This window comes from Saimiri boliviensis, chromosome 1, assembly GCF_048565385.1.
Source record: "Saimiri boliviensis isolate mSaiBol1 chromosome 1, mSaiBol1.pri, whole genome shotgun sequence".
Classification (NCBI taxonomy): Eukaryota; Metazoa; Chordata; class Mammalia; order Primates; family Cebidae; genus Saimiri; species Saimiri boliviensis.
In genome coordinates this window covers 202,832,005-202,859,754 of record NC_133449.1, presented here as the reverse complement: position 1 = coordinate 202,859,754, position 27,750 = coordinate 202,832,005, and the positions used below count along the sequence as shown (strand labels likewise).

General features: G+C 41.0%; 1 protein-coding gene across 5 annotated transcripts in view; it reads right to left on the bottom strand.

Moving 5' to 3' along the window:
• Positions 1–15,751: 15,751 nt before the first annotated feature.
• Positions 15,752–27,750, bottom strand: part of EFNA5 (ephrin A5) — a 293,503-nt gene continuing 281,504 nt past the window's right edge. For 3 of the 5 annotated variants that reach the window (XM_003920711.4, XM_074382898.1, XM_074382912.1), the window contains exons 3-5: positions 27,322–27,387; positions 26,847–26,927; positions 15,752–20,253 (exon numbers count right to left, since the gene is read on the bottom strand). In XM_003920711.4, the coding sequence (XP_003920760.1) occupies positions 20,132–20,253; positions 26,847–26,927; positions 27,322–27,387 (269 nt within the window). In that variant the 3' untranslated portion in view covers positions 15,752–20,131. The remainder of the gene's footprint in view (positions 20,254–26,846; positions 26,928–27,321; positions 27,388–27,750) is intronic. The other 2 variants (XM_010340003.3, XM_074382905.1) reach the window with 1 other exon arrangement.

Here is a 27,750-nt window from a genome sequence, read left to right as displayed (position 1 = left end):
AAATGAAGAAACCAAGTACTTTTCCAAATAATCTCAAATTCTTTGCTTGTTGGCAAACCCACACACAGGAAAATGTTATAGTTCATATAAGTGAAAAAGACAGAAGGAATTCTTCTTGTTGTTTAAAGGAAGTTGTCAAGAAAAATGTCTTAATATTTTAGTGTTGAGTGCAAATTGTATAGCATTTGGGGATACACAATTGAGGTAATGTATTTTTAGGTTTGTTCTTTTGTCTTTCCCTGCTTGACCTAATAGAGTGGGTTAATGATGTCAATTCTGAAGAAAGCCAGAGATAAGGCTAACAGAAAGCATGTGGATAATGCAGACTGAAGGAGCACGGGAGGGGATTTTGAGTCCACCAAATGCATCACTCACAGTCATGAAATTTGCCAGTTGGTTATGTAATACTGAAGCGTCTTTCTCTTGTTCAGTTAGGACCTATCCAGAGTTCAGTTCATGACTGTTGCTCAACCCAGCTTGAGTTACTGGGGCCTTTTGGTAGAGCTTGGACTTGTATTCACACACAGCTAGCTTCAAGTCCTTGCCCTATTGCTTAGGCGACAAGCAGCTTTAGGCAAAGGACTCACACTTTCTGGAGCTTTTCTTCACCACTAAAGTGTTGTTACAAAGATGTGTGACATCTTATGTGTTTCACATAAGGAACACACCTACCACATCATGGTGACTCAGAAATTGGTTAGGTGATGAGAGAGAAGGGGAGAACTATATGCCAGCTGGAGGCTTTGAGGCAATGTTCTTGGTCCTTTATGATTGCTGGTGGGATGGGATGGTTCATCAAACATGTGCCATGATAGTAATTTGCTGGACATACTGTGCATGAATCATCAACATAAATTAGCAAGTTTGAAAAAATATAATCATAATGAAATACATTCAACACTGCAACCATAAAGAACATCATTTTGGCTGGGCACAGTGGCTCATGATTGTAGTCTCAACACTTTGGGAGGCCGAGGTGAGCAGATCACTTGAGGACAGGAGCTTGAGATCAGCCTGGCCAATAAGGTGAAATCCTATCTCTACTAAAAATACAAAAATTAGCCAGATGTGGTGGTGGGTGCCTGTGATCACAGCTACTTGGGAGGCGGAGGCAGGAGAATCACTTGAACCCGAGAGGCAGATGTTGCAGTGAGCTGAGATGGTGCCACTGCACTCCAGTCTGGATGACAGAGCGAAACTCCATCTCAAAAACAAAATAAAGAACACTGTATGCAAAGGATTATGAATTGTTCTATTGTAAAGACACATGTACACACATGTTTATTGCAGCACTGTTCACAATAGCAAAGACCTGGAACCAACCCAAATACCCATCAATGATAGACTGGACAAGGGAAGTGTGGCACATATACACCATGGAATATTATGCAGCCATAAAAAATGATGAGTTCCATGTCCTTTATAGGGACATGGATGAATCTGGAAACCATCATTCTCCACAAACTGACACAGGAACAGAAAATCAAACACCGCATGTTCTCACTCATAGACAGGTGTTGAACAATGAGAACACATGGACACAGGGAGAGGAGCATCACACATTGGGAGCTGTTGTGGGGGGCTAGGGGAGGGACAGTGAGGGGTGAGGAGGTTGGGGAGAGATAATATGGGGAGAAATGCCAGATACAGGTGATGGGGGATGGAGGTAGCAAACCACCTTGCCATGTATGCACCTATGCAGCAATGCTGCATGATCTGCACATGTACCCCAGAACCTAAAGTACAATAAAACAAAACAAAGAAAAAAAGAAAACTGTTTTTCTTTTGATGGTTCATGAAGTATTTTACTATCTTGTACAACCTTGTGCAATCAATGTAATTGTAGGAGCTATTTACTACACTACCAAAAACTTCAGGTTAACAGAGCGTTCTTTAATAGGATACCCAGAAACAGAAGTTTGCTGTACTCAACACCATCTACCTTCACATGCTCTGAAAGTATTGTTAACCACTTTTATGATCAAGAGGTTTCCATAAGGCCATAAGTACTTTTTCACACAAAGTATAAAATACACATCTCAAGCTGATGAAAGTAAGAAGTCTGATCCACTCCACAGCAAACGTTTCTAATTGCTAAATTTTTCACACATTTTTTATCACTTGGTATATTACAGATGTGAGAAATGTCACCATCCCTGGGTCTATCAGGAGTGACATAAAATGATGAATGCTGACTCCGTGTGTGTATATTTTAACCAGACATAAAGGGATTTAAACAGTCAAAATAGATGTCCTTCAAAGAAGTAATTTTAGAAACTAATGTCGATTCTAGAAATACTGAATTTATTCAAAATATCACTGGACTTTCCCTCTGAAATGTTTAAAATCCATGCCAGAAAATCGTATTGATGATTTACAAATTACATCTCATTTTTGCATAAAAACAGTACTATCCAAATAGTTCACCCTCCATACTGATCAGTTCTGCTCTCAAGGACTTTTGGCTACTTCTCAAAATTAAATGCACCTTCACAGCACAAACATTTATCATCATTGGACATTAAAAGTATTCTGAAAGCAATTACAAAAGGGGAATGTTTTAAACAAAGGTAACAACATTGAGACTATGTATATGACCTCCCAGAGGAGTGTTCTAAAGCAAGACTCTTGTTTGGGGGATACATTGGTTGGGTTTCTTTTTATAAAGAGGTCATCTGTTGAGTCTTCTTTATGTGTTAGACACAAACATTTTCATCATTGCATCATTTCTTCCATTTTGGAAAGTATGACGAGCATTAGAGACTAGGATAGAAGTCAGGAGAAGTTGAGAAAGCTATACATTTATATTTCAAGTTAAGAAAAAAGAAAGATAAGAAAGAGAAGACAGGAAAAGACAAGCACTGAAAGCAAAGTAGGCCAAAGGAGTTCCTCTGTTTAAATATTTTCTAGGTCTTCCTTCAGATGTTCTTATTGGTGACAATTATTAGGGGGTTTACCCTGAACCAGTCACCGCGCCTGTAACTTGACAAGTTCTATCTCATCTCATCCTTCTAATGAGTGCATCTAAGGCAGCTCTTCTTCCCAGTCCTTTATGGATGAAGAGGTGGAGAAATTTGTACATAAATCAACGGCCTAGACGAGATTTTAACTCAATGTTTCTCTGATTCCAAAGCCAGTACTCTCTCAAACCATACCAAGAAGCTAACAGAAACCAGCACCTCATGTAATTTTTAAGAAGGCAGCAAATTCAGATACAACTCAGACACTTCTACAGGGAATTTGGACAATCTGTTTGTCACTCTGAGCCTGTGTCATATGATTTCTGTTGATTCCATCAGGTGCATTTTTTTTTTTTTCTTGTAAGTCTTGGTCCATCTCTTAAGATCTCAAAAAAATATGCCTGGGAGCAAAGGAACAACCGGCTTATTTAGGTTGAAACCAGTTAGCCACTGTAGTACCACTTGGTGCTGTTTTATTTAATTGATTAACTTCCCTTATGAAATGTGTATATTTTTTTCTACATAGGCTTTGGTTCATATTTGTTTTTCTCATGATCTTAATGCTTCCTATGCCATGATGGTCACCATTAGAAATTAATTGCATACCTGATGATTGAAATAGTCAACGTAGATGATCACTGATGTTTCTCCATAGGTTATAATTGCCTTAGGTTTTCAAGTCCTGGTTTTTTTCACCCTCTCATCCCACGCATCCCTTCCCATGCTTTCTTTGTGAATTAAGATAAAAGGAACAAGAAACCAGGAAGTCTCCCTTCCACCTGACTTCTGACTACACATAACTATACAAACAGCCTATTTTGATTAGTTTTCCTCCAGTCTCCATCATACGTTTGATCTGTGGTTTAGATAACAAGTCCTCGATAGTAGAACTAGTGTTTAGCTAAGCATAACACATAGCTCTTGATGCAATGCAAGGACTTCCGACTGACCAAGTGTAACCACAACACACTGGTCAGAAGCAAGTCAGATTCAGGTTTCCGCTCTTGGTCCTGGCATTGTGATGATTCTTTTCATTCTATTGGCTATTACTGGATGTGTGCACAAATATATTGTTTGAAGTGCTGGGAATATTGGAATTAGAATGTACCTCTATGATCTCAGCTTTGGGTGGTTTTAAAGCTTTTTGCTTTTTATGATAAACAATAGGAGGCTGCTTATTTCCTCTAAGAGAATTTTTTGAGGTCTTTCTACCAGTAAGGTGGCACGGGCAGGGAACTTCCTTCCAAAGCCACTTCTCAGCCTATGTTCTATGAGTTTTCCTCATCTTCATTCCTCCCTTCCGCCTCCTTTTCTTCTGGCTGTCCCTCCTCTAGCTCAGTTTCTAATTCCTTGGGGAGGTACTCCAGGGTCTATCCTGTAGGAATCCAATTTCCAATGACTTTTTGCTCTATGAAACACCTATTATCGGTTCCTCATATTTGAATACCTAGACAGATTTACGTGCTCTCTTAAGGGAGAAGTACTGTGGCATGCAGAGTGTGGTGCGCCATGCCTAATCTTCTATTCCTTGGATGTCGGTGCTCAGTTGCTAGTCTTGGATGACTGGGCGATTCTCGTGTAGCTTTTGCTTAATGTCTGAATAATTGGAAGGAGAGGGACTTTGGTCTGTCTTTCTCCTTTTGTGACTTCCTCTTTTTGCAATTTATCTGAGATTACGAGCGAGTGTGATTTCAGATGAGAAACACTTAACAGTGAGTCAGGGAGATGAAATTTCACAGAGATGCGGAACACAGGAAGAGAAAATGTGTGAAAAATCACGTTGACGGGGTTGTCTTGGTAGCTAGTAAAGCAGAGAAAGGAAATTCCCGCACAGCAGGCTTTAATAAAGTTGGCAGGCAGGAATGTCACACTGTGTGAGAATATTGGTGAGGAATCTAGGGATGGAGAGCAAGTAAAGGAATCATAAGGGCCTTCTCATATTGGACATTCTTTCTCTGCACCTAATTTACTCTAAATGAGTTTCCAGATGAGAATTGGTTTCCCATGAATTTGCATCAATAGAATTGAGAACATGGATGTGGACATCACAACACAAGGTGTCAACCAAATATTAGGCAATATTATGTTTTATTAGAGATTTTCAATCCAAGGATAGTTTACGAAGAGTGGAGATTTCTACCCGTGTATAACAAGCAGTCTATGAAAATTCAGATTCCCAATGGAGATAAAACAAGACATGACCATTATTTAACAAAAGGATTCACCGTGTAATTCTGTATAAGACAAATGCGCTCACACATTCTTTAAGAGCTTTAAAAATATCCTTTGATTTTCATAAAACTTTTCTGGACTTTTTATATCTACCACATAAAGCAAGCCTGTTACCAAGAAAAATGTGGAAGTTCCATGTTCCTGTTGCCTGGGTCACTTTACCAATGAACCATCACTTACTCGTTTTATTATATATATATACTCTGTCTTAAATCTATTGATGCAAATTCATGGGAAAACGTTTCTTATCTGAAAACTCATTTAGAATGAATTAGGTGCAGAGAAGACCTGTCCAGCATCAGAAGGCCTTTATGATTCCTTTACTGACTCCATCGCTAGATTCCTCACCAATATTCTCACACAGTCCGACATCCCTGCCTGCCAATTTCATTAAAGCCTGCTGTGCAGGAAATCTACCAATGTGTAAGATTCTTGAGAGCAGACCATTGTCTGTTTTGTTCATGTATGTATCATGAATATTTAGAACACTTTGTGGCACATAGTAGGTACTCCATAAATATTTACTGAATGAATGAATGAATGATCTTGAGAGGTCAGGGAATGTTTGCCTCATTTGATGAGTAAACCACCAGAATCAAAGGGGGCAGCTAACCCAGAACTCCTCTGCTTAACCCCCTTTATGTCAATGGCTCTCCTTAGAGTCACTGCCAGGTTTTGTGTGTAAGGAGGCAGAATGCTCCCAGGGCAGGCTGCTGGGGACCAGACTCTGTGACATACAGAGCATCCCGAAATGCCAGAGACCAGCGAGGTCACACTGGGAATCACTCGTCTTCACTACATAAAATATTGGCGGGGATAGCAACTTTAACATTTGCCTTTTAGAAAATTCTGCTGAAGGCCCTCCCCAAGTTGAAGCTGGTGGCCTGGGAGATAGAAGCTTCCAGAAAGAGTGCCCAGCAACTTTTTCCTCCACCAAGTGTTCTTTAATTAGTAGTTGGCTCAGAAAAGGCAAAGCAGCAAATTCTGCTGGAGACCCAAGGCTGAGATAAATACCGCTGTTAGAAGTGGAAGGTCACTTTACAATGGTGTTGTCTATCACTCTGAGCTTCCTGCACCTCCGTGGGAGGTCATGAGCTTAGGCACAAAGTGTGGATAAATGCCTGCTTTAGCTGAAGATACAGATTAAAAGAGGAGGAGAAAAGCGCCTACACCCTGTGCCCCCTTTTACACTTAGTCGTGGTGGAGAGGACGGGGAGGTGGTCAGCTCCTGCTGTTCTCAGTGGGCTCCCTCCAGGAGCAGTCCTCCTATTACCCACTTCACTGTTTTGTCCCCATCTCATTATCAGTTCTTGTTAAAATCTTTATTATTCATGGATGCAAAAAATCCCATCATTAAACCATCATAAATATTCATAACACTTTGCAATTGTGTGCATTTCATTTAGCCACTTGGCAAAACTTCTCTGAAGTACCGGAGTTTTAAGGAAATCTGGCTAATGAGACCAGAGCCCAGGAAATGCAGGGTAGCGTTTCCACTTTATTTTATTTTAACCTGAAAACAAATGCAAAATATAAATAATAATTATAAGAGAAAAGTAGGGAAGGCATTCACTTGCAATGAAGAGCCACGCATTCCTTGGCTTTGTCTTGATTGTGCTTTTACCTCGAGCAGAAGATAAGGGTAAACACCGTGCTACAAGACGGGGAGCCCTGAGGTTGCAATGCTAATGGATTTATCCAGGAGCCTACAAAGGCCAGATAAACCCCCTGCTTTGGTTAAGAGGGACCTCTCTTCCTATGTTCTGTATAATTACTGGCATCAGGTTGGAGTTGAGATAAGCATGGCCCTTTTCTTGGACTTATTACAGCAGGCAGCCATGCCATTTTTAGTGTCTAAGAAAGAATTATATCCATCTCTTTCTCTTCTAATCCAGTTTATCTAAACTGTGCACTCTCCCATCAGGGCTGAGAGCTTTTTCTCGGAGTAAAAGAGAACCCAGCAAACTTCCGCAGCAACCAAGTGGAATTGAAATAACGTGCCTTCCCACTGCGGCCCCCTCCCACCCAGGGCGCACAGATCTGAACCAGCGAGATGTCTTTTGTTTTGCACCACACATTACTGCCTTGAAACACGTTTTTCCTGCTTTGTAGATTCTCCGTACTGAAAAGGATTTTTTAAACGGTATGAACTTGCGGAAGAAAATATTTAGACCAATAGGAGTCGTTGCCGCTGGCCTGCGCTGTTTTAGGACTCCTCCCTGCCATGGCTGACAGCACTTAGCTTGATAATGACTTGCCTTCTCTGCATAACGGCTACCAGGTGCGGGAAAATACCGGTAACGTTCAAGACTGCTCAGCAAGTTCTGATTTCCCTGAGGGTTTATGCCAAGTAGAAACAAGTTGCCACCAATCCAAGCATTAGACCGACTGATGTGGACATCACGTCCTTAGGAAATGTCACATGTTAACGGGAGAGCGTGCTAGGTTCCCCAGCAGAGGACCAATTAAGGAAAGTTCTCTTTGGTCTGCTCCTGTCGACTTAGGACTTAGAAAGGGTCCTCTTTTTCCCCCCACTATTGATCCTTGAGCTCGTTTGTGGCAGTGTTTGGCATTCGTCTCACCATTTGCTAGCCCTTCTCAGTGACTCTTTCATTGGAGTCCTACTTTTATAACTCCTCCCTGTGCCAACTGAAATGAGGTCTCAGTAGAAATATTTATTTTATTTTGTATTCAATACCATCAAATTAAGGAAAAGTCTGCATGTTCAAGAAAATCAAGTGAACCATTTTATATAATTATTTTGTCAATTTAGATGTGACCTTTGAAATATGGCAAATGTCTTCAGTACGGTAATATATTGAAATTCAAAAATCAGGTTCTTAAATTCTAGTAGTATTAATTACTCCCTCTGTGCTTTCATCACACTTTCTTCCCAGCCCTCTTATCCTGTCATATTTGTTTAATAGACTTTTTTGCTTGCAAAGAATTGTGATTCACACAGGGTAGCTCACATAACGAGGGCTTATTTTAAGGATGCCTATGCTAATAATGGAGTCAGAATATTATGAAACTCCAAAATAGAAGTCAAATAATGACCAGGCATTAACAGTGACCAGAATTTGGAAGTTGTTCTGGGCTTAAGGAAGCAGCTCTATGGAACTGCACAATCAAAGTTAGGGCTTTGCTGGAGGAAGTGATACTAGCTACATTCTGCATATTCGCTCTCTTTTGTTTATCTTCCTTTCTTCTGACTTATTCTATTTCCATTACCTTTCAAGCAGTGTATACTAGTTATCCTGAGTAATTACTAAATAGTAAGTAAGGGCAGACATATTTCTCTCCTCCCCAGAATATATATAGGACATTGACTAGCCCTAGGATTGGCTGCCTTGGGGTCAGGTGCTCACTCCCTGTCCAGTCATCAGTGTGATAACTTGGCATCTTATACGACAGCTAGTAACTGCCTCCTTTCTTTCCTTACCAGGGACTATGGCCTCACAAGCTTCCTCACTGATGTGTACATAAAGCCCCATAATGACTGGGAGCTTTACCCGGGTGGGGCCAGCCTCCTTTTAAAAATATCCACAGCGCTGAGCACGAGTTCTAGCATATAGTAGATGCTCCATAGATTGTGACTAAGTGAATAAGCAAATTTTTGTATTCTTATTTCCTGGGGCTAGTTTTGGGTGAAGTGAAGTAACTTGCATTTGCATGTGATTTGATATCACTTACTTGTCAACGGCAGGAAATTGCAGAGCGTTCTAAATTCCAACACATGATGTATTTCACTTTTCCCCTGCCCTTTTCAGAAAAAAAAATCCCTGATCTACGAGAATCAAGCCATTGTAGTAAAGTCAGCAAGTCAATGTGATATGACATGAAGGCCAAACCTCATTTTAAGATGAGAAACTTGCTATAACTCCAGTCATTCTCTTTCATACTGTGGAGTCACTCTTCCTAAGAAACTAGAATAAAACCCTGCTAGCTACCACAGAAACAAGCGATTTTGAAGACTATAAATTTGTATTCTGCTTTCAAGGTGAGGGGCAGCTAGAGTTTCTTTCTTTAGAGAGGAGGCTGGAGAGCCTCCCTCTGAATGAGAACTTCCTCTAAACTGTGAACTCCTCAAGGCCATGGACAGACATCAGGGATGATGGGGTCTATGGGAAGGCATAGGTCAGCATTGCCTGCCCCAACCCTCCCCACCCCCCCTCCCCCCAACCCCCCAGCCGCCACAGGAATTGCAGGCACACAGTGTCACTATGCTTCAGTCCCTTACATAAATTTCCCGGTGGGATTGTCCCCAGATGAAAACTGCACCAAGACTCTGTGACCACAGTGGACAATGTAGACATGTAGCACCAAGAACAGATTTGTGCTGGACAAAGGCCTATCCCTCCCTGGACTGCCTCTCTTTACACAGTCATCATTTTCACTTGTTCCTGTCTGTCCATCCACAAACTTCATCAGGGCAGAGGATGGGTTTAGAAGCAGAGGAAACATTGTAGTGATTACAAAATCAATCTTCCTTTTTGCAAATCTCCCACTAAAAAAAATGAATCTCGATTCCTTTGGTGTAGGTCCTTTCTGTATTTCTGGAAAGAAAAACTTTCTTGTGTTTGGGTGGCTGCTTCTGGAAGATTGGGCATACCTGTTGTGTTCAATAATAAGGGGTCCTGATGACAATTACATTTGCTTCCTTCTGTGTTCTCTTTTTGGCTTTTTCAGAGCATTCTGGGGAGTTCTGGTCAATATCTGTGGAACCCACTTTTTCTCTCTCCTCTCATGGAGTTGTAAAAATTTGGACTAGAGCACTGGGGTGTGTTTTTGTCTGCTGTGAACTGCTTAGCAAAGCAACCTGGCATCCTCAGTAGACAGAGTAGGTAATACGTCTTGTGGGCTGAATCAATGACAACACGAAGGGGAAGAAAACAGGCCTAAGAGATGAGGACAGCCAAACTGATTTCAGCTAAAACTGATTCGGCTTGCTAATGGATCCACCAGCTCCTACTGAATTCTTGATACTCTCCTCACTTCTCAAATCAAGTTAAAAAAATTGATTCCATGCCAGTTACAAGAGGCAGAGCTGTCACTTATTAGGGAGATTAACTTGCTTTGTTGAATACTGACAGGGACCAGAGAAGGGCAGGACCCACAGAGAATGCAGGGCACTCTAATTTGTGGTAACCTCAAAACCTGAAATAGTAGTAAATTGAGGGTTTGTGATTTGTGCCAACATCCAGTCCAGACTAAGGTAAGCCTAGAGAATGAATTTAAGGAAGCCCTAAACCTACATGATTTTGTGTCATTTTGGTGAATCCAAGTGCCCAGACTGGTCAGAGCTTTATAGGTACACATCCTAGTCCTCCTTTTTTTCTTAATTTTTGTTTTTTACTGATACATACTAATAAAATGATTGTACCTGTTTATGGGGGGTAGATCCTGGTTCTTCTGCTCAAAGTCTGCACACTCTCACATTTAGTCAGCTAAACTCATTAAGGAAGTTTGGGGCTCAAATATTGGCACAATGATGACTGCCCGGCCTGTGAATATTGGAGAACCCTGTAGGTGTGAAAGTCAGCTGAGTCAAGGGGAAAACAGCAAGGATCCAAAATGCCAAGTGATGCTCCCTGCCCGAGTAGATGGTTTTCTGTTTCCTGCTGGGGCTTTGGGAAATTTTGATTGTGGTCAGATATGTGAATATCACGGCACCTGGCTGGCCACCCCTGGTATGATTTATTTAACTATCACAGTTTTGCCCTGTGGCTTCAGGCTGGTGTTTAAATGTGCCTGAAGTGACCCTCAGTGTCCTTTCAAATACCACACTGCTTAGTACAGACAATGCCAAAAGAAAAAAGCTGTGGATTCATCAAATTAGAGAAAATGTAAAAAAAGCATGTGACTGTATGTATGTGAGGAAGGGAAACGCCTTTTGAAAAGTAACAATACAAATTATTATTCTTTTCTATTTCTAATTTTTACAGTAAGTTTGACTATGCACAGAAGGCAGAAAACACCTTAAGAAATTATAGAAGACAGTTGCATTTGAAAAGCTCACTTTGGGCCGGGCGCGGTGGCCCAAGCCTGTAATCCCAGCACTTTGGGAGTCCGAGGCAGGTGGATCACGAGGTCAAGAGATCGAGACCATCCTGGTCAACATGGTGAAACCCCGTCTCTACTAAAAATACAAAAAATTAGCTGGGCATGGTGGCGCGTGCCTGTAATCCCAGCTACTCAGGAGGCTGAGGCAGGAGAATTGCCTGAACCCAGGAGGCGGAGGTTGCGGTTAGCCGAGATCGTGCCATTGCACTCCAGCCTGGGTAACAAGAGTGAAACTCTGTCTCAAAAAAAAAAAAAAAAAAAGAAAGAAAAGAAAAGCTCACTTTGATAATAAAGCCTCAGGATGCAGAAGAAACATTTGGAAGTTGCCAGTGCCCCTCTCCCAATCACACTGCGTTTGAAACTTCCTAAAGGGATAACGTGTCATTTGTTTTTCCTTCACCTGGAGTTCTTAAGTTCTCAGGAATGAAGAGTAACAAACCGGGGGCCTCTGTCCAAATCCTGGATCAACTTGACTCTTGTTCTTTCCCTGGGATACCTGAGTTAAGTAGCTTTCTTCTCCCTGTTTCTCCATGAAAAAATGATGACAATCCTCCTTTCCAGTTAATTCTTCCCAAGCTTGTTGGAAAGAGTCATTAGTTTATGTTTTATTCTTTAGGCCTGTAAGATCTTAAGATGAAATACTCTCTATAAACCCCAAAGCCTATTACTATTTTAAGTACCTGCATCTTCCAAGAGATGGAACATGCTGGCTCCCTGCAGGAGAAATAAATGGAGTCAGCTTTCTGGCTGGCACACTGTCTTTAAGAAAAAAATTAAAAAGACACAGATCGTCTTGTTCTGTCTACTGAAGAAAATGTGTTCAGATTTAGTAAAGCTGAGCACAAATTTTAGAGGAGTTACTTGTTCTATCCTCTCTGCTACACAAATCACGGTGCGGGGGTGGGGGTTGTTTTGTTTCAGTTTGGTTATTTTTTGGTCCAAAAGAACAAGATCTGAACACAAAATGGAAAGGATACCAGAGTGGTGATAAAATGTGCCTTTTAGGATGTACGTGGGAAGAAACATGTTCTTTCTCTTATTTTAGTGTCTCGTTTCATGGTTGTGAAGGAAAGAAAATGACTGTGGCTACCTGAATTTCAAATCGTACCTGCGGTCTGAGGGAACAGCATGCAAAAAGATTTTGTTCTATTTTCCCATTGTAATCTCTCTTCAAGATTCTTTCGGTCCATCCCTTTGTGTTCTTGTCAAGATCGACAGCCATCTATATGTTACCAAGTGACATAAAGTTCTTGCTTGAATAATCATGACGAAAATCCAGGGTATTTTAAAGCACATTATTGACTTGGAGAGCCACCCACCAGATTGAAAGCTTCTGAATTAACAAAGACAGACAGCCTCAGCAAGGTAAGTTTACCCTAAACAGTCAGGGACTTCCAGGTTCCTACCGGAGCCCTGGTGCTGGCCTCTTCATCCCACGGCTGTCATGATGAGGGTTAGGTAGCTAGAAAGGATTTCTCATTAATATTACAGAAAACTACATGTTTAGGAATTAAACGGAATCAAAAAAGCAGAGGACAAGAAGAGGAACTGAAACTTCTCTTTATTTAAAGTGAGTAGCACTGCCTCGTTGACCTGCTGTCAGCGTGAACACCACCGAATGCCATCCTGGGAGGGAGATGGCAGAACTCATGGGACACTTAGAGAGGGGCATTTTTAATGAAAAGTAGTGAAATCATCTTTTACTCTCAGCATGTACTGAGGCTCTCAGGAAGGGAGTGTGGCAATCTCTGAAGAAAACTGTTGAAAGGGTCGTTATGTTGGAATATGCTGAACATGAGGCCTTGACTCCTTTTCCTTTCTCCAGTGCTAAGAGTGGTGCCAGAAACTTTGTATAAAAGTGCTTAGAAACTGCATTCTGTTTGGAAAGAAGGACGTGGGAAGGGAACTTACCTGGAAGCAGTATTTCTCAGCAAGCCCACTGTTTTTAATTAGATACTATTTGTTTCAAGAGTGGCTTGGTTAATCACCTCCTCCCTCAAACCAAATGAACCCTTGGTGATGCCCGTAACTAATTGCTTGGGCAATGAAATTTCCTTTTTTTAAAAAAAAATCTTATGCATTTATCATCTATATAAAACAAAGACACACGAGTGATACAAATTTACTGCTCACAGGGTCCAGCAGTTACAACTCCATTTAAAAAACAGACCCACATATGTATTTAACCACTGAACGACTTAATATAGCAGAATGTATCAAAATCGAAACTGATGGAAAATATTGGCCTGATTAATTATTTCTACTGATTTTTGGAAATACTTGTTTTCCAAAGGGAATGTGCAAAAATCATGCTTTTCATAACATTTTTTGCCAGTGCTTTCCTGAAGAAGTTATCAGCAAAATACAAAACTAATAATTGCAAACAATGTCTAAGAACTTGTTTTGCAAATACCTCAAGTAACTGTTAGAATGGTCAACGAGAAATTCATCAGGATTATACTGAACTTTTAAAATGACACCTAGATTATACACATTCCAATAAGGCATTCAAATACATACATGTGTGTTTTAGTCACCACATGCATGGACATCTAGATTCCAACCTTTTTCCTGGGATTCTTTTAATACAACACCTTAGATGACTTGAGCATTCCAAATGCTTTGTTACCAGATTAGCATTTGCAACACTGCTCGTAGTCCCATCTCTGGTCCAGTCGGCTTTCCATTAAGAGTGTGCGACAGTTTGCGTGTTCTGTATTTTATCCCATTTCCTTCATCTGTGTGTGCAGGTGTGTGTCCAGCTTTCCCGCTCGATGGGGTTCTAGACAGCTCACAAGTAGGTACAGATACAATCTGTTTCAGGAGCAGCTACCTGGTTAAAGCAGAATCTGAAAGTGTCTTCTATTTCTCACTTCCCCTGCTTCCTTAGGGGAAGAAATGCGTGATTTCTCTGGACCAGTACACTCCTATAATTTGCTTCAGTGACATTCAGATGGTGTTTTGGGTTTTTATATTTTCACAGTAGTCTCTGTGGCTAATATGAACATTTACACCATGCATTTCTGCACTCTCTTAAAGCCTACAATGCTTTTAACTCAAATTTTCTATTTTGTAAGAAGTCCCTAACTCCATCTTGACTATTTTTAAACGTAATTTCCTTAAACTCAATTTTACGAATCTTATAATCCCAAACTTTTCCCCATTCACCTATGTGTTTTAAAAAAGTATTCCTCTCTCCTATTTTTAATGTGTAATATAAATGCTTGAATTTTATTTCTTCTCTATAAATCACTACTATGTCATGCTTACCTGTAATGTCTGCCTTATGGTGTAAGCTTTGGAAGTACGGACTGTAAACATTAACTTGATTTTGCACAGCACTGAGCACAATGTCATGATCACTTAAATGCTTTTGATGATGATGGTGAAGATGATAATGATAACGTAATGCTGTTCTGGTTTGAAAATGTCATGTAAGTAGTCCAGTACGTATTTTTTAATATGAGTTGTTTCTCATTCTATAAAGCTGTCATTCTTCATTAACAAAAAAAGGTTACAGTAAGTTATAATTAGTGTTTAGTGCCCTGTCAAATAATTAAGTATAATAAAAAGCTTTCAATGAGTTTAATGTTAACATGGGGTAATTAAAGCCACGTCTTGAAATGCATTAGGTGTCTATTATGTCAGATATTTGATGCTTTTTTCTTCTACAGATGAAATTGTCAAATTGTGCTTATAGCAATGTCATCATCAAAGACAAAAACACACTCACATCGCATAGATGTAAAATGGGCTTTGCAGTGCCCCAAAATGGTAGAATTTAAAAAACGAAATTTATACAGTCCTGTTATTGACAGATAAGGAAACTGAGTCCCAAAGATATCGTGTGACTTGCCTCAGGTAACACAGTTGTAAGTTAATTCTTCCTTGATAGTGAGAATTGAGGCATTGGGCAGTAGAAGCGATTATTATTTATTTTTTTTAGATGGGGTTTCACCGTGATGGCCAGGCTGGTCTTGAACTCCTGACCTCAGGTGATCCACCCACCTCGGTCGGCCTCCCACAGTGCTAGGATTACAGGCGTGAGCCACCGCGCCTGGCCAGAAGTGATTATTATCATTTTTACTGTTATTATTTCTTTTCTTCTTCCAGTATATTTGCTGGAAAAAATACTTATTTGGTTTTTTCCTTGATGGGGTGAAAAAACTATGTGCAAAGAAAAAGAATGTAATTTGTATTTAGTTCCTGTTGTATTTAACAGTCATTTTAGGATTCAGGGCTTGACATAGTGCCTATTTTAAGGCTCAGATACAGAGACGAGGCTGAAATCTCACTATTCTCTCATCAGAATAACTGGAATGCGCCCAGATACTTGGCCATTTCTAACTCTGCATTCTTTGAGCTTCCCAGGCCTTCTCTGTGCATGTTGTATTATCTTTTCTGTCCACAAAGATTTTGAAAAATCAGCAGAGTACAAGTAGCCCCTGAAATAAAGGCATCATTCAAGGAACAAAGAAGTAGAAGGAGGGATCCAATTAAAATGATGAAAATCTTTAATTTTTATTTAGGTATAATTGTACGGACACGTGTATATACAAATACAGATCGTATGGGTTTGTTTGTGTGTGGGTTTTTTTTTTTTTTTTACATTTTCTTTTACGTTTATATAATGTCAGCATTTCAAAACAGCACTCGATGAGTAAGTGCAAAGGAACTGCAGAGCAGGGCAGTACAAGCACAGGACCACACGGAGCTGGACTTCACACCCAGACGCACACACAATGAGTGGCTTCAATGGGGTGTCAAGAGTAAGCATGGAAAGCGGATTTTGACTCATGGGTAACCTCGGACATGCCAGCATCTATTAAACTGTACAGACAATGGGAGCAAGCCCATTGTAGGGAGATTTGTCTCACATCCTAGCAGCCCTGGGGCCAATGCATGGGAAAAACTCAGTGATGCCAAACCAGAGACAGACCTGCCCATTCACAGCTCTGAGAAGAAATAAAACGTGTAGGAAGGGGGGAGACAAAAAAATAAACATACAAAGTAAAGGTAGGGGCGGTGCAGGCAAACAGTGGGGAGGGGTGGTTGGGGAGGGTGTTGGTGGAGGTGGTTTTCAAAAGAAAAGTCAGTGACCACAACTCTGAGAGCAATGAATGGAAAGGAGGAGTTGAAAACTGTTTTTCTAATTATTTGAAACTAATACAAATGGCTGTTGCCGTTGCTAAGGCACCGGAGAAAAACAGAGTCCCTGAAAATCCACAGGTACTGTGTGACTCTTCCTTTCACAACGACACAGAGAGGGAAACAGCCCCATTTAACCTTCCTACACTGACTGGTTTGCAACCAGTTTCCATGAGGGAGCTGCACATGATATTGATAACGACTCTTTCTGGGAAAAAACAAAACAGTCCATGAAAACAATCACAAACAGAAAACCAAACCAAACCAAAGTACAGAACTGTTACTGAATTCCCTATCCTTTTCAAACCAACATGCTGGTAGGGAAGGGAGGGTGGGCCACAGGGCTCCAACATCAGACCTTGAAAACACTGAGGACAAAATAGTGATCAAAAAAGTCATGTTGTTCCAGGTCCCAAGATGATGGAGTTATAAGATTGGGTGGGCAATGACCACACATGAATCCTGTATGGAGCAGTGTCTTGGCCACTTGTGACTTTTTTTTTCAGCCACAGTACACATTGGATGTTTTAAAGCCTCAATGCATGTTTTGTATCCTGAAAGTCTATTGTTCTCACTTACAAAAGACATAAAAATCAAATTAATACTTTATTATCAAACACTATATACAACAGAGGTTGCTAATAATACAGAATTTAAAGAACGCGTTTTTTTTTTTTTTTTTTAATGTTTTACTTTTCTTTCCTCTGCCACCCAAGAAAGTACAGTACAAAACAATAGTCTAAACTAACACGAACTGTTACCTGGTCTATTAAAGGATACACGGTATCCACTAAACAGACAGATCCTTATTTCCCTGCTTCATGTTGCAAAGCCCTTGGCAACCAGGGGCAAAGGTCACTGGGGTTTGACTAACTGGGGCCGAGTGGCAGCTATGACTGCTCTCCAGACTTTTGAGTTGTTTTGAAATTAAAAGCTGCAACAAAGTTGCATCAACATCCTCCTAAGCCCCCAGAGGATTGTAACAACACCACAAAAGGCCACCAACACTTTTTAAACAAAATGAAAACTGTCTGACACCAATCATCTTGAAAACTCCATGGCAAGTGCATTAGCTACGATTACATCACTTACAGGTAGAGAAGCATACTGTCTACTGGTGTGGATAGTCTTGCTATTTTTGTTATACTTAATTTGCAGTGGTAGAGTGGTGAAGTAAAGGGGTCTAATTTCATGGTGAAAAAAGGAAAGACAATGTCAGAGAGGGCCATGAGTAATTATTTCACCATTTGTTAGAGACGAATGCTAGGAAAATCACAGAAGTCACCATTTCTAAAATGAAATTAGCACTGCTAACATAGTTATGACTAGCTGGAATCATAACAGGATCGTTTGATTTCCTTGTGGGTATAGAACATGCAGTATTATTTTGGTCCTATTGATCCATTTTGGAAGGTATCTTTCTCCCCCTACCCAAATCTCACTGGACCAACAAGCTTGTAACTATTCATTTTTTAAAAAAAGCATTTCTGGATATTACTGAGAGTACTGAGTATATAAATAGTTAAAGGAAAAAAGAATTGAATGCTGTGAAGTTTTGTTTCCGTGAAATGGTGGCTGCCTTCTGTGATAAGACTCTGCCACTCCAGAGGAGTTCCTGATGTCAGGGGGGAATAGGATTGATTGTATCTGCAAGGCTGGCAAACCCACGCACATGGTTCCATGTGAGAACAGATTCAGCAGCGACATCCACTCCAAATGGATCAGGTAAGCCCAGATTACATTTCAACATGTGTACAACTCTCCAGGGTGCAATACGTTTACAGCTGCCTTTCATTCACATATTTTTCTAATTCAGAACTACTCACAATTCTAAGCAAATTCCCATTCATGAAGTCGGTCCATAATGCGACCCTCTCTTTTTTTTTTTTTTTTACATATACATCTTAAAAAAACAAATATATAAAAAAATCCTTATTTTGCTGGAATGCTTTCAATTTTTCACATTTTACATTTTTGTCACATTTATTATTTTGAAAGGCATGGTTTCTGTTGACATGTCGTGCAATAGCAAAAACGAAAAAAAAAAAAAAGGCTGGATTGTTTTTCCATTGGTCTAACACTTTTCCCTGACTAGGCTTTGGATTTTTAAGTTCATGACGGACCCACCACCAGTAGAAACCCCAAGGCTTGCATTTCCTGGTAATCGACTGGAAACGTCCCCTGTTGGCCATGCTAAGATTCCTTGAACAGGGTCATCCTGCATTTATTCTCCTTCTGCCCCACCCCCACAATGAAACAAGATAGCCCCCCATTTTTCTAAATGTATCAAGGGATACCACTTTTTCTCACAAGTTTAAATAGGACAAGCATATATACTCACTCTCAGCATAAAGTATATCTAAATAATGTATTTTCTATTCTAGTGGATTTTTAAAAAAATATTTTGTTAAAGTCTTTGGGACTCCATCTTGTTTATCTCCCACAGATAAACACATGTTCCCCCTACGCTTTAGGCTGTGTCAGAAAGGGAAAGAATATAAAATCAACACTTGAATTTTTTTTACTCCAAACTTTGGAATTTTATTTCCAAATTTCCCTTTAGCCCTCCCAAGTAGTGCTGACTGACTCTCCTGGTGACAGGGGTTTGTGTCCCAGCCCCTGCAGTCATGGAGTGTGGAGCAAAACATGGGTACTAGGGTGGGAGGGGGGAAAGGCCACAGCACACTGGCGCTCCAGCAAAGCCAAATCACGTCTCCTCTGGCCACTGCGGTCCTCTCCTTGGTACACATCATCCCCCAGAGGAGCATCCAAAGCTATTCCACTATGCACTCATCAACCCTGGCTTGTCAGCCTTGGGGAAGGTCACTTTATTCATAAAAATGCCTCTTTGAGTTTCTAAAAAAAAAAAAAAAAAAAGTTGTAGCACCATGGTGATCTGTATTTTTTTAAAAAAAAGTATCTGGTGTGCACTGCCCAGTCACCAAAAAAATTAGAGGCACTCACACATACACACCCCCAGCAAACCTGTAGTTTTCTGTTTTCACACCTGCTCTGTATTAGCATTCCACACCCAACCTGCCTCCTAGAAAAAAAAGGCTTCTTTTAGAGAGCACAAGTTTCGCTGTCAAGAATGCTTTAAGACAGTCATATTAAAAAAAAAAACCCAGTGTCTCAACCTTTTAGAAGCCTGTTCATTTATACACTCCTATAGGAAATGGTATAATATTGTATCTATTCTTAATACCTCCCCTCTGGACCTGACATGGTGACATGATGCCCTGCGAGATCATCTTACAGTTCTGAATGAGAACGCATAAATATTGTATAGGAGAGCGAAACCCTCCCGGGCCTAGCCAGCGCTGGCTGCATCTGCCACTATTCTTCCTTGTCCATAGACCGCTGACACAGTGCGCTAACGGAGGTGAGCTCTTAGAGGAGAATGCACAGGAGCCGACGAACCACTGGTGTCACTACGACAATTTGGCATTTTCATCTGGAGTCCATTTAATTTGAGAGGGGTGAGAGAAGTCAAGGGTCAGGGCTTGGGGTGGGGTGAGTGAGGGAGGCAGGAACGAGTTGAGATCCCCAGCCCCAAGTTGTTGCTTAGAATTCAGGCTGAAAGAAAAAAAAAAAAAAAAAAAAAAAAAAAAAATCTGACATCTGCCAAAACCCAATAACAAGTCCCTTCTTAGGATGAGCAGTTAGGTGGATCTCTGGTGTTCCAAGACCCTGATGTTTTCTGTGACAAGTGACGGGAGGAGGCTGTGCTATAATGTCAAAAGCATCGCCAGGAGGAACAGTAGGATTGCCAAAAGGCGGCTGGGTATCCTTGGTGTTTGTGCCGCGTTCTCGCCGCGGGATGGCTCGGCTGACTCATGTACGGTGTCATCTGTTCAAATAGAAAGCACACATTCCAATGAGATTTCACATCCTTAATAACTCTCTTGCAGCAGCCTGCTGTTAACAGACCTCGCCACCCTCTGCAAAGTAGGGTAATGAACCTTGTGCCACCATTGACTTTCATGTCTGCATAATCACTCATTATTTACAGCAAACAAAGAAGAGGCAGAGAAAATTGGACTTTCTCAGCAATATTAATACTTTCCTTAAAAATTGTGGGGAAAAATTATGCATACACTGTAACCTTTGGCACGTGAGCTGCTTTGGTTAGCCAGTAGTCAGACACGCCCTGCACAAATTTCAGATATCTGAATGCATCTTTGAAACCTAAGATGACACGGGCAGGCAAGTAACCTGGTGGGGGAAAGGGGAAGGGGTAGTTATGTCGGCACAGTAGTGGTTAACCAGAATGCGCTGCCCATTTCCCTTCCCTTAGCTGCTTCATAGGATTAGTGTTGAATGCCTGGTTGCTGGATGCCTAGACAAATTTTCAAACATGAAAAACGAAATGCCAAAACAACAGCATTCTGGATACACTATACATCATGCCCCGTAAACTTCAATAGACCTATGCCCACTAGTTTGCCTACAATTAGGTGTCCATTATGGTGCTATTTCTATTACAAACCCCGTATTTCTAAGATTAAATTACTCGAACTTGACTATTTTTATTTTTATCAGGCTGAAGTTTGGCACATAAATTATCAGCGTGGATGCAAATTTCCCTCTAAATAAAATGGATTAAGTGAGTTAAGCTTCTTTTATTTAGCTATAAAGTGTTCTATGAGGCTGCCTCTGACTTTGGATAGCCTTCCTGATCTGCATGATTAACAGGCTTAACATCGAAATGAGAACTCTGCAGCAATTAGTACCAAAGAGAGGTTGGAGGCTTGCCTAGGAGCCACGCTCTGCTCCACAGCTGCCCATCTTCTTCTTTCCACCTGGCCTAACTCATGCTTTTATTTTTTAAATTAAATTAAATTAATTAACTTTTTTTTTTTTTTTTTTTTTTTGAGACGGAGTTTCGCTCTTGTTACCCAGGCTGGAGTGCAATGGCGCGATCTCGGCTCACCGCAACCTCCGCCTCCTGGGTTCAAGCAATTCTCCTGCCTCGGCCTCCTGAGTAGCTGGGACTACAGGCACGCGCCACCATGCCCAGCTAATTTTTTGTATGTTTAGTAGAGACGGGGTTTCACCACATTGACCAGGATGGTTTCGATCTCTCGACCTCGTGATCCACCCACCTCGGCCTCCCAAAGTGCTGGGATTACAGGCTTGAGCCACCGCGCCCGGCAATTAACTTCTTTTTTAGAACTAAGATCTTGCTCTGTTGCTCAGGCTGAAGGGCAGTGGCCCAATCATAGCTCACTGTAGCCTTGATCCCCTGGGCTCAAGCAATTCTCCTGCCTCAACCTCCTGAGAAGCCGGGACTACAGGTGTGCACCACCATGTCTGCCTCATTTAAAAATTGTTTTATCGAGAGGGTCTTGCTTTGCTTCTCAGGCTGGTCTCAAACTCTTAGCCTCAACCAAGCTCCTCCCTTGGTCTCCCAAAGAGTTGGGATTATAGACATGTGCCACCATACCTGGCCACTCATGCTTTTAGACTAGGGATCTCTGAATAACACATTGTGGGTGCCAATAGTGAGCCCTTTTGCAGATTTTATCTCAGCATCAGGGAAACTTCCAGCAGGTGTTTAGCAGTTGCCATCTGGGAATTGCTCAAGGGTCAGAGAGAATGGTAACAAGGCTCTAATGGTTGTTCTCAATTACACTGACCTCAAAGGATAATCCCTAAACACCCCCCGGATGACCATCTCAAACCCCTTAATGAGTTAACTAACCATTATTTTAAACTCGTTTACATTTTCCTACCACACATGTGACAATAAGGGTGTTTTTACTTCACTGGGTAGAATCACATTCCCTAATATTTGTCCTGAAGTAACCACTTTTCAGCTTCACAGGCTGACCCCTGCTTCAGATATGCTCACTTGGGAACTTTCTGTCCATCACATCCATTCCCAATGACGTAAGTCTTCTCAGTGTTGAGTCTCCAGCCCTGGAGTGCTCCTATTATTTTAGCCTGCTCTCCAGTAAAAGCTGCTGCATCCCCTTGTCAAATCTGCTCCTTTCCTGAACCTTAGCCAACCTGCAGTGAGTGGTTTTAGCTTAGGAGACTAGAAAAGGTTAGGAAGAAAGATGGTAAGATAAATGGGTGCAGAAAAAAAATACATATAAAGTCCTGCACAATGTGGCCAAATACCTTCAGACCCTCCTCTATTCTCTGCTCTTTTTCAGCCCTGCAAGTGTATTAATTAAATCTGTAGTTAACAGGAAGTAGAAGTAAAGGCCTTTAATAGCCCTGAAATTAAAATCCAAATCACTTTCTTAAGAGCACCACTATGCTGTCAATCAAAACAATGGAGCATTTTAGGCTTAACTGTAAAATAACCATAAACCCGGAGGATTCCAGAGTTCATTTCACAATATCATGTATTTAAATACCTCAAATTGCATAAGCTATTGGATTCCTCTCCATCTTACTTTTACTAGCATATTGCCCAATCCTTCTCCTTGTGTAGTTTGGAAGTGTACTGTTAAAGGTACCCAGCTAGCACTTAGATCCTTGGTGAGAACCCCTTCATCACCACTTTAGTCCCTTCTAGGTGCTTTGTGAGGGCTATCCATTATTCCAGGTCCACTCAGCACAAGACACAGGGAATAGATTTTACAGGATGATGAAGAGGAAGGCTTTTGTTTTTCATCTAAGTGAAATATGAGGCTAAGTGTGCCTTTCAGTCCCTTAATCATACACAATCTTTGGAATTAACCTTTTACAAGCACTCAACGAATATACATCTTCCTGCCCCCCAAAAGGATGCCATTAGGGCATCATGATTCTTCTCTTTTTCCTGCAACATGCTGTTCCTCGTTCAGGATTCCACAAAGCTTCCTTTGATCAGAACAGGGCCTCAATGTTGGGAGATTCTACAGCCCCCAAAAGTGAAATGAGAAACTGGCTGTCATTTGGGTAAATCTGAGCAATTTCAGAATTCAAAGGAGGAATTCACAGGCAAAATCTATCCCAATGGAAACTACACCTAAATATGAGAGAATTTCTAACACTTGTAACATGGGATTGGAAGAAGAAAATGTTCCTCTTCAGAAGCCAAATCAAGTCTTGCCTCCTGGCTACAGGATTCCACAACACGGGGGTTTCAATGGTTAATGGAGAGAACACTAGCGATATTTTGGAGCATGTTATGTGGCATATGTCTGCCCTGAGATCATCCTGCATCCCTGATGATAGGAAACTGGCAGGCAGAGTGTGCAAGCAAACAAAAAAGACAAATACATTCCAAAGACAGGTGAATTAGTACACATTGCTGAGATCATGCAATGGAATCCTTTCAGACCTGCTGGGTTCATAAAGACTGGGTCTACACCCAGAGCTGGGTAAAGGTGAATATGCTTTCACTTAGCGGTTCCACACAGTGGTGAAGAACTGCAAAGCTAACAGGACTTTCTTTCTTTCTTTCCTTCCTTCCTTCCTTCCTTCCTTTCCTTCCTTTTCTTCCTTCTGCTCTCTCTCCTCTCTTTTCTCTCTCTCTCTCTCTCTCTCTCTCTCTCTCTCAATTCTTTGGGACCAAGTCTTTCTGTGTCACCCAGGACGGAGTACAGTGACCTGATCATAGCTCACTGTAGCCTGGAACTCCTGGGCTTGAACAATCCTCCCACCTCACTATCCCGAGTGGCTAAGACCACAGGCACACACACCACTTTTTCTTTTGAATAGAGACATGGTCTCACAGTGTTGTTGAGGTTGGTCTCAAAGTCTTAGCCTCAAGCAATCCACCCATCTCTGACTCTCAAATTGCTGGGATTACAGGTGTGAGATGCAGTGCCTCACACCTGGAATCCCAGAATTTCTTTAATTTGGAAATTAAAATATTTCAGAATATGGCAAAAACAAATTTCTTACTCTTTTCTTATTGCCAGGAATTGTGGATCAACCTTGTCTCACTTTGTTAGTGAAGATGCTCACCAACAAGCCCTTAAAACATAGCTCTGACCGACTCAAAGAGCTTTTCCTGCATGTATACCTATGTTCCACTCCCCAGCACACGTGCTCACACACTTAACTACATTCTGCTAAACTTTTTCAAACTTCCAGCAGTTATATGTCTATCAATATTGGGCCATTGTGCATTTTAAATGCTCAGTGAAAAAAGCCTTGCTTCCCCAAATACAGTGACATAGGTTCATGTATGAAAGCATCTTAATGTCTTGCATTGTATGGTTAATGGAATTCAAAGGTGATTTTCCTAATGGCAGAATAGTCCTCCATATGCCTCTTCATTGCCAGAGAAAAATATGCGATCTGTTAGGTGTCTAAACAGCCTCCCATGCTGTAGACAGGCTGTGGAGATTACCTGGAAAAAAAAAGCCTTGGGAAAGATATGCCTATATTCTGCACAATGTGTATCAAGAGATCATAATCCTGGGTAATTTTTGTTTAGAACATGCTGATCATCCTTCTTGTGGCTTATTAACAAAGCCAAGGGACCTAAGTTCTCTTTATGAACATACTTCTAGTAGTGGTGAGAGACTACTACTTTGGTACTAATACTGGAACAGGAGTCCGGAGATCTGAGTATTAAACCTGGATCTAGCTAACCAGCAGTGTGGCATGGGCGAGTCACCTCAGCCACAGAAGGAAGACTGTAGACCTGGGGATCTTTCCGGGAGACATCGACCAACTTGCAGATCCTGTGATGGCCCACGTTCTCAAGCTTGTGAAGGCTCTGGTACCTTAAAAAGCCAAAGTCATGGCTCCAGATTTCCAGGACACAATTAAAACGTCTTCATGTCAGCATTCATTCCTTAAAAGTTCCTAAAGCAGCTAACTGATCCCTGGGGAGCCTGGGAGAGCTCATTGTACACACCTCTCATTTGCGCTCTGGGTGAGATGCCTGCCTTAGAAAAACAAGAATCCTTCGGGGGAAAAAAACCCTAAATCTTTCTGTCAGTTATAACAGGAAAGCTATTGTATGTCCTGAGGCACAGCATTTACTCAGGGTAAGGTTCCCTAAGGCTCAATGACTATGCCGTCTTGGTAATACTATTGGAGGAAAAAGTGGGTCTCACTACCCGGTACTTTCCCGGACCATAAGGAAGAGAAATTCTACTACTACTAATACAAAAAAAAAAAAAAAAAATCCTATTTACATAAAGGGGCTCCAATCTCTCTGTGAAGAGGAAATAATTTTATTTCCCTTAAGCTTTGAGACGGTCCAGGGGGATGGGTAAGGAAATCAGTGAAGATCTGGAGTGGGTTGGGCAGAAGAGGATGGCGCAGAGCAAGGGGACACAGGGCCCCCGGGCACACTCCTCCATAAGCAGTTAGCAGAGGGGGATCACTCCTCCCAGTTAATCTGGTTTCATTAAATGGCCAGACTGAATTGATAACCAAAGGGATAGATAGTTCGCAGTGTTTTTTGCTGGTTTTGAGACAGAATCTCACTCCGTCGCCCAGGCTGGAGTGCAGTGGCACAATCTTGGCTCTGCACTATCCCCGCCTCCCAGGTTCAAGCGATTCTCCTGCCTCAGCCTCCTAAGTAGCTGGGACACAGGTGTGTGCCACCACACCTGGATAAGTTTTTGTATTCTTAGTAGAGATGGAGTTTCACTGTGTTAGCCAGGATGGTCTCAATCTCCCGACCTCGTGATCCACCTGCCTCGGCCTCCCAAAGTGCTGGGATTATAGCTGTGAGGCACCATGCCCGGCCTTTCAGGTTTTTATTATCTGTGGTACATGACAGACTAAATGTCTCAATGAGTGCTTTTGTGGGTTTCGTTTTTTGGAAACGTTGGGAGTGTGGAAGTCAATAGTAAAAATATTTTATTTATCCTTCAAACTTATTTTGCCTCAGTAATCAAGGATCACATTTGGCTCGACAGGCTACTGGTACATCTGTGGCAGCAAGAGATGTGTGAATTTGTGGTGGCAATGTGATTATACTTCTCCAGACCAACGCCTATTGGCAATAGCAAAAATAATATTGAAATAAAATAAAGTTCCTTGGGTCAGTTCAATGATGCATGTAAATTTCTAGAGAAAACTAAATATGTTGAATTAGTTTCTATTTTGTGCACTAGTCTTATTACTTTTATCTACAGATTTGGAGATAAAAAAGAAAAATTTATAAACATATACAATAGAAATGTTATCTGTCTTATATGAAAATAGATTCTTTAATATTCACAGTGATTCACCAGCATGCTCTGAGGATATGGTAAAAGGCAGTGAGATTTTAGCATTCTGATGGGGCTTCTATATTAGGATACCGCATTAGCTCAAACCCATTCCAAAAAAGAAAAGTTTTATTTTATCTAACATGCATTACACAAAGATACTGGAGGAATGAGGTAGAATATAAGTCATATTAGCATCACTAGCAATGAGCAAAAGCAGAACAACTATAACATGCAAACATGCAGAGAGGAAGAAAGGAAAAAAATACTGAAGCACCAGAGAAATAGATGCATTTGTTAAAAGAGATTCTCTAAGCATACTAACCTGCTGGTTCTAATGAATTTTCTACTTTGTCGTTAACATCGAAAACACGATCATGAACACCTATAGTTTTCATACAGCTATCTATAACAAAAATAGAGATAACAGCCAAATATGTTAGTGAAGACACCCTTAAACTCCCATTGCTTTCTTTTTTTCTTTCTCTCCTTTTTTTTCTTTTATTTATGTAGAGAGTGTTTTACAATCAATGGCATGTTCCAAATGCCAATATTGTTCCCATTTGTTCTGCAGGTACAACAGTCTAAGAAACAACAAGTTAGCAACTGCTGTGTACTTAAGTAAAAGCATCATGAAGAATGAGAAAAAATATGATGAAAACTAAAATATGAATGTTGATATACAAAACAGATACCACACAAGATTTAACAGTAAAAAAAGTTTTACCGCTGTGAACCAGACCACACAATAAAGCATGCGCAGTGAAGCCACCCTCTGAAGCTCATTCTAGGGGACTTACTTGTTGGTCTCACAAAGACTTTGAGCTTTAGACAGGACCTTCTTCCATTATCTGGGATTGCAGAGGCTGTGGATAACACAGAGAGTGCAGGAGAGAAAGAAGAAAACAACCACATATTACTCTTCATTTTCACATAGAAATGGTCGACAATAAATTCTTTCCTGACTTGAACAATTAGGAACTTTTGCTAATTATTCCCCCCAATTAAAACAAACAGTACATTTCAGGTCTCACTGCTATAGAAAAGCTACTTTCATATCCCGACCGACCGTCTCTTTTCAATGCAATGAAAGAATCATGCAAGAATGTGAGTAATCTATGAAGAAATACTTGGGATTTTTATTTCAAAGGCTCTTCCGTTTAACTTGATCTGTTATGAATTTTCTCTAAATCGAGAGGCTAATGTGTGAGCTCTCCTGCTTTCACAGA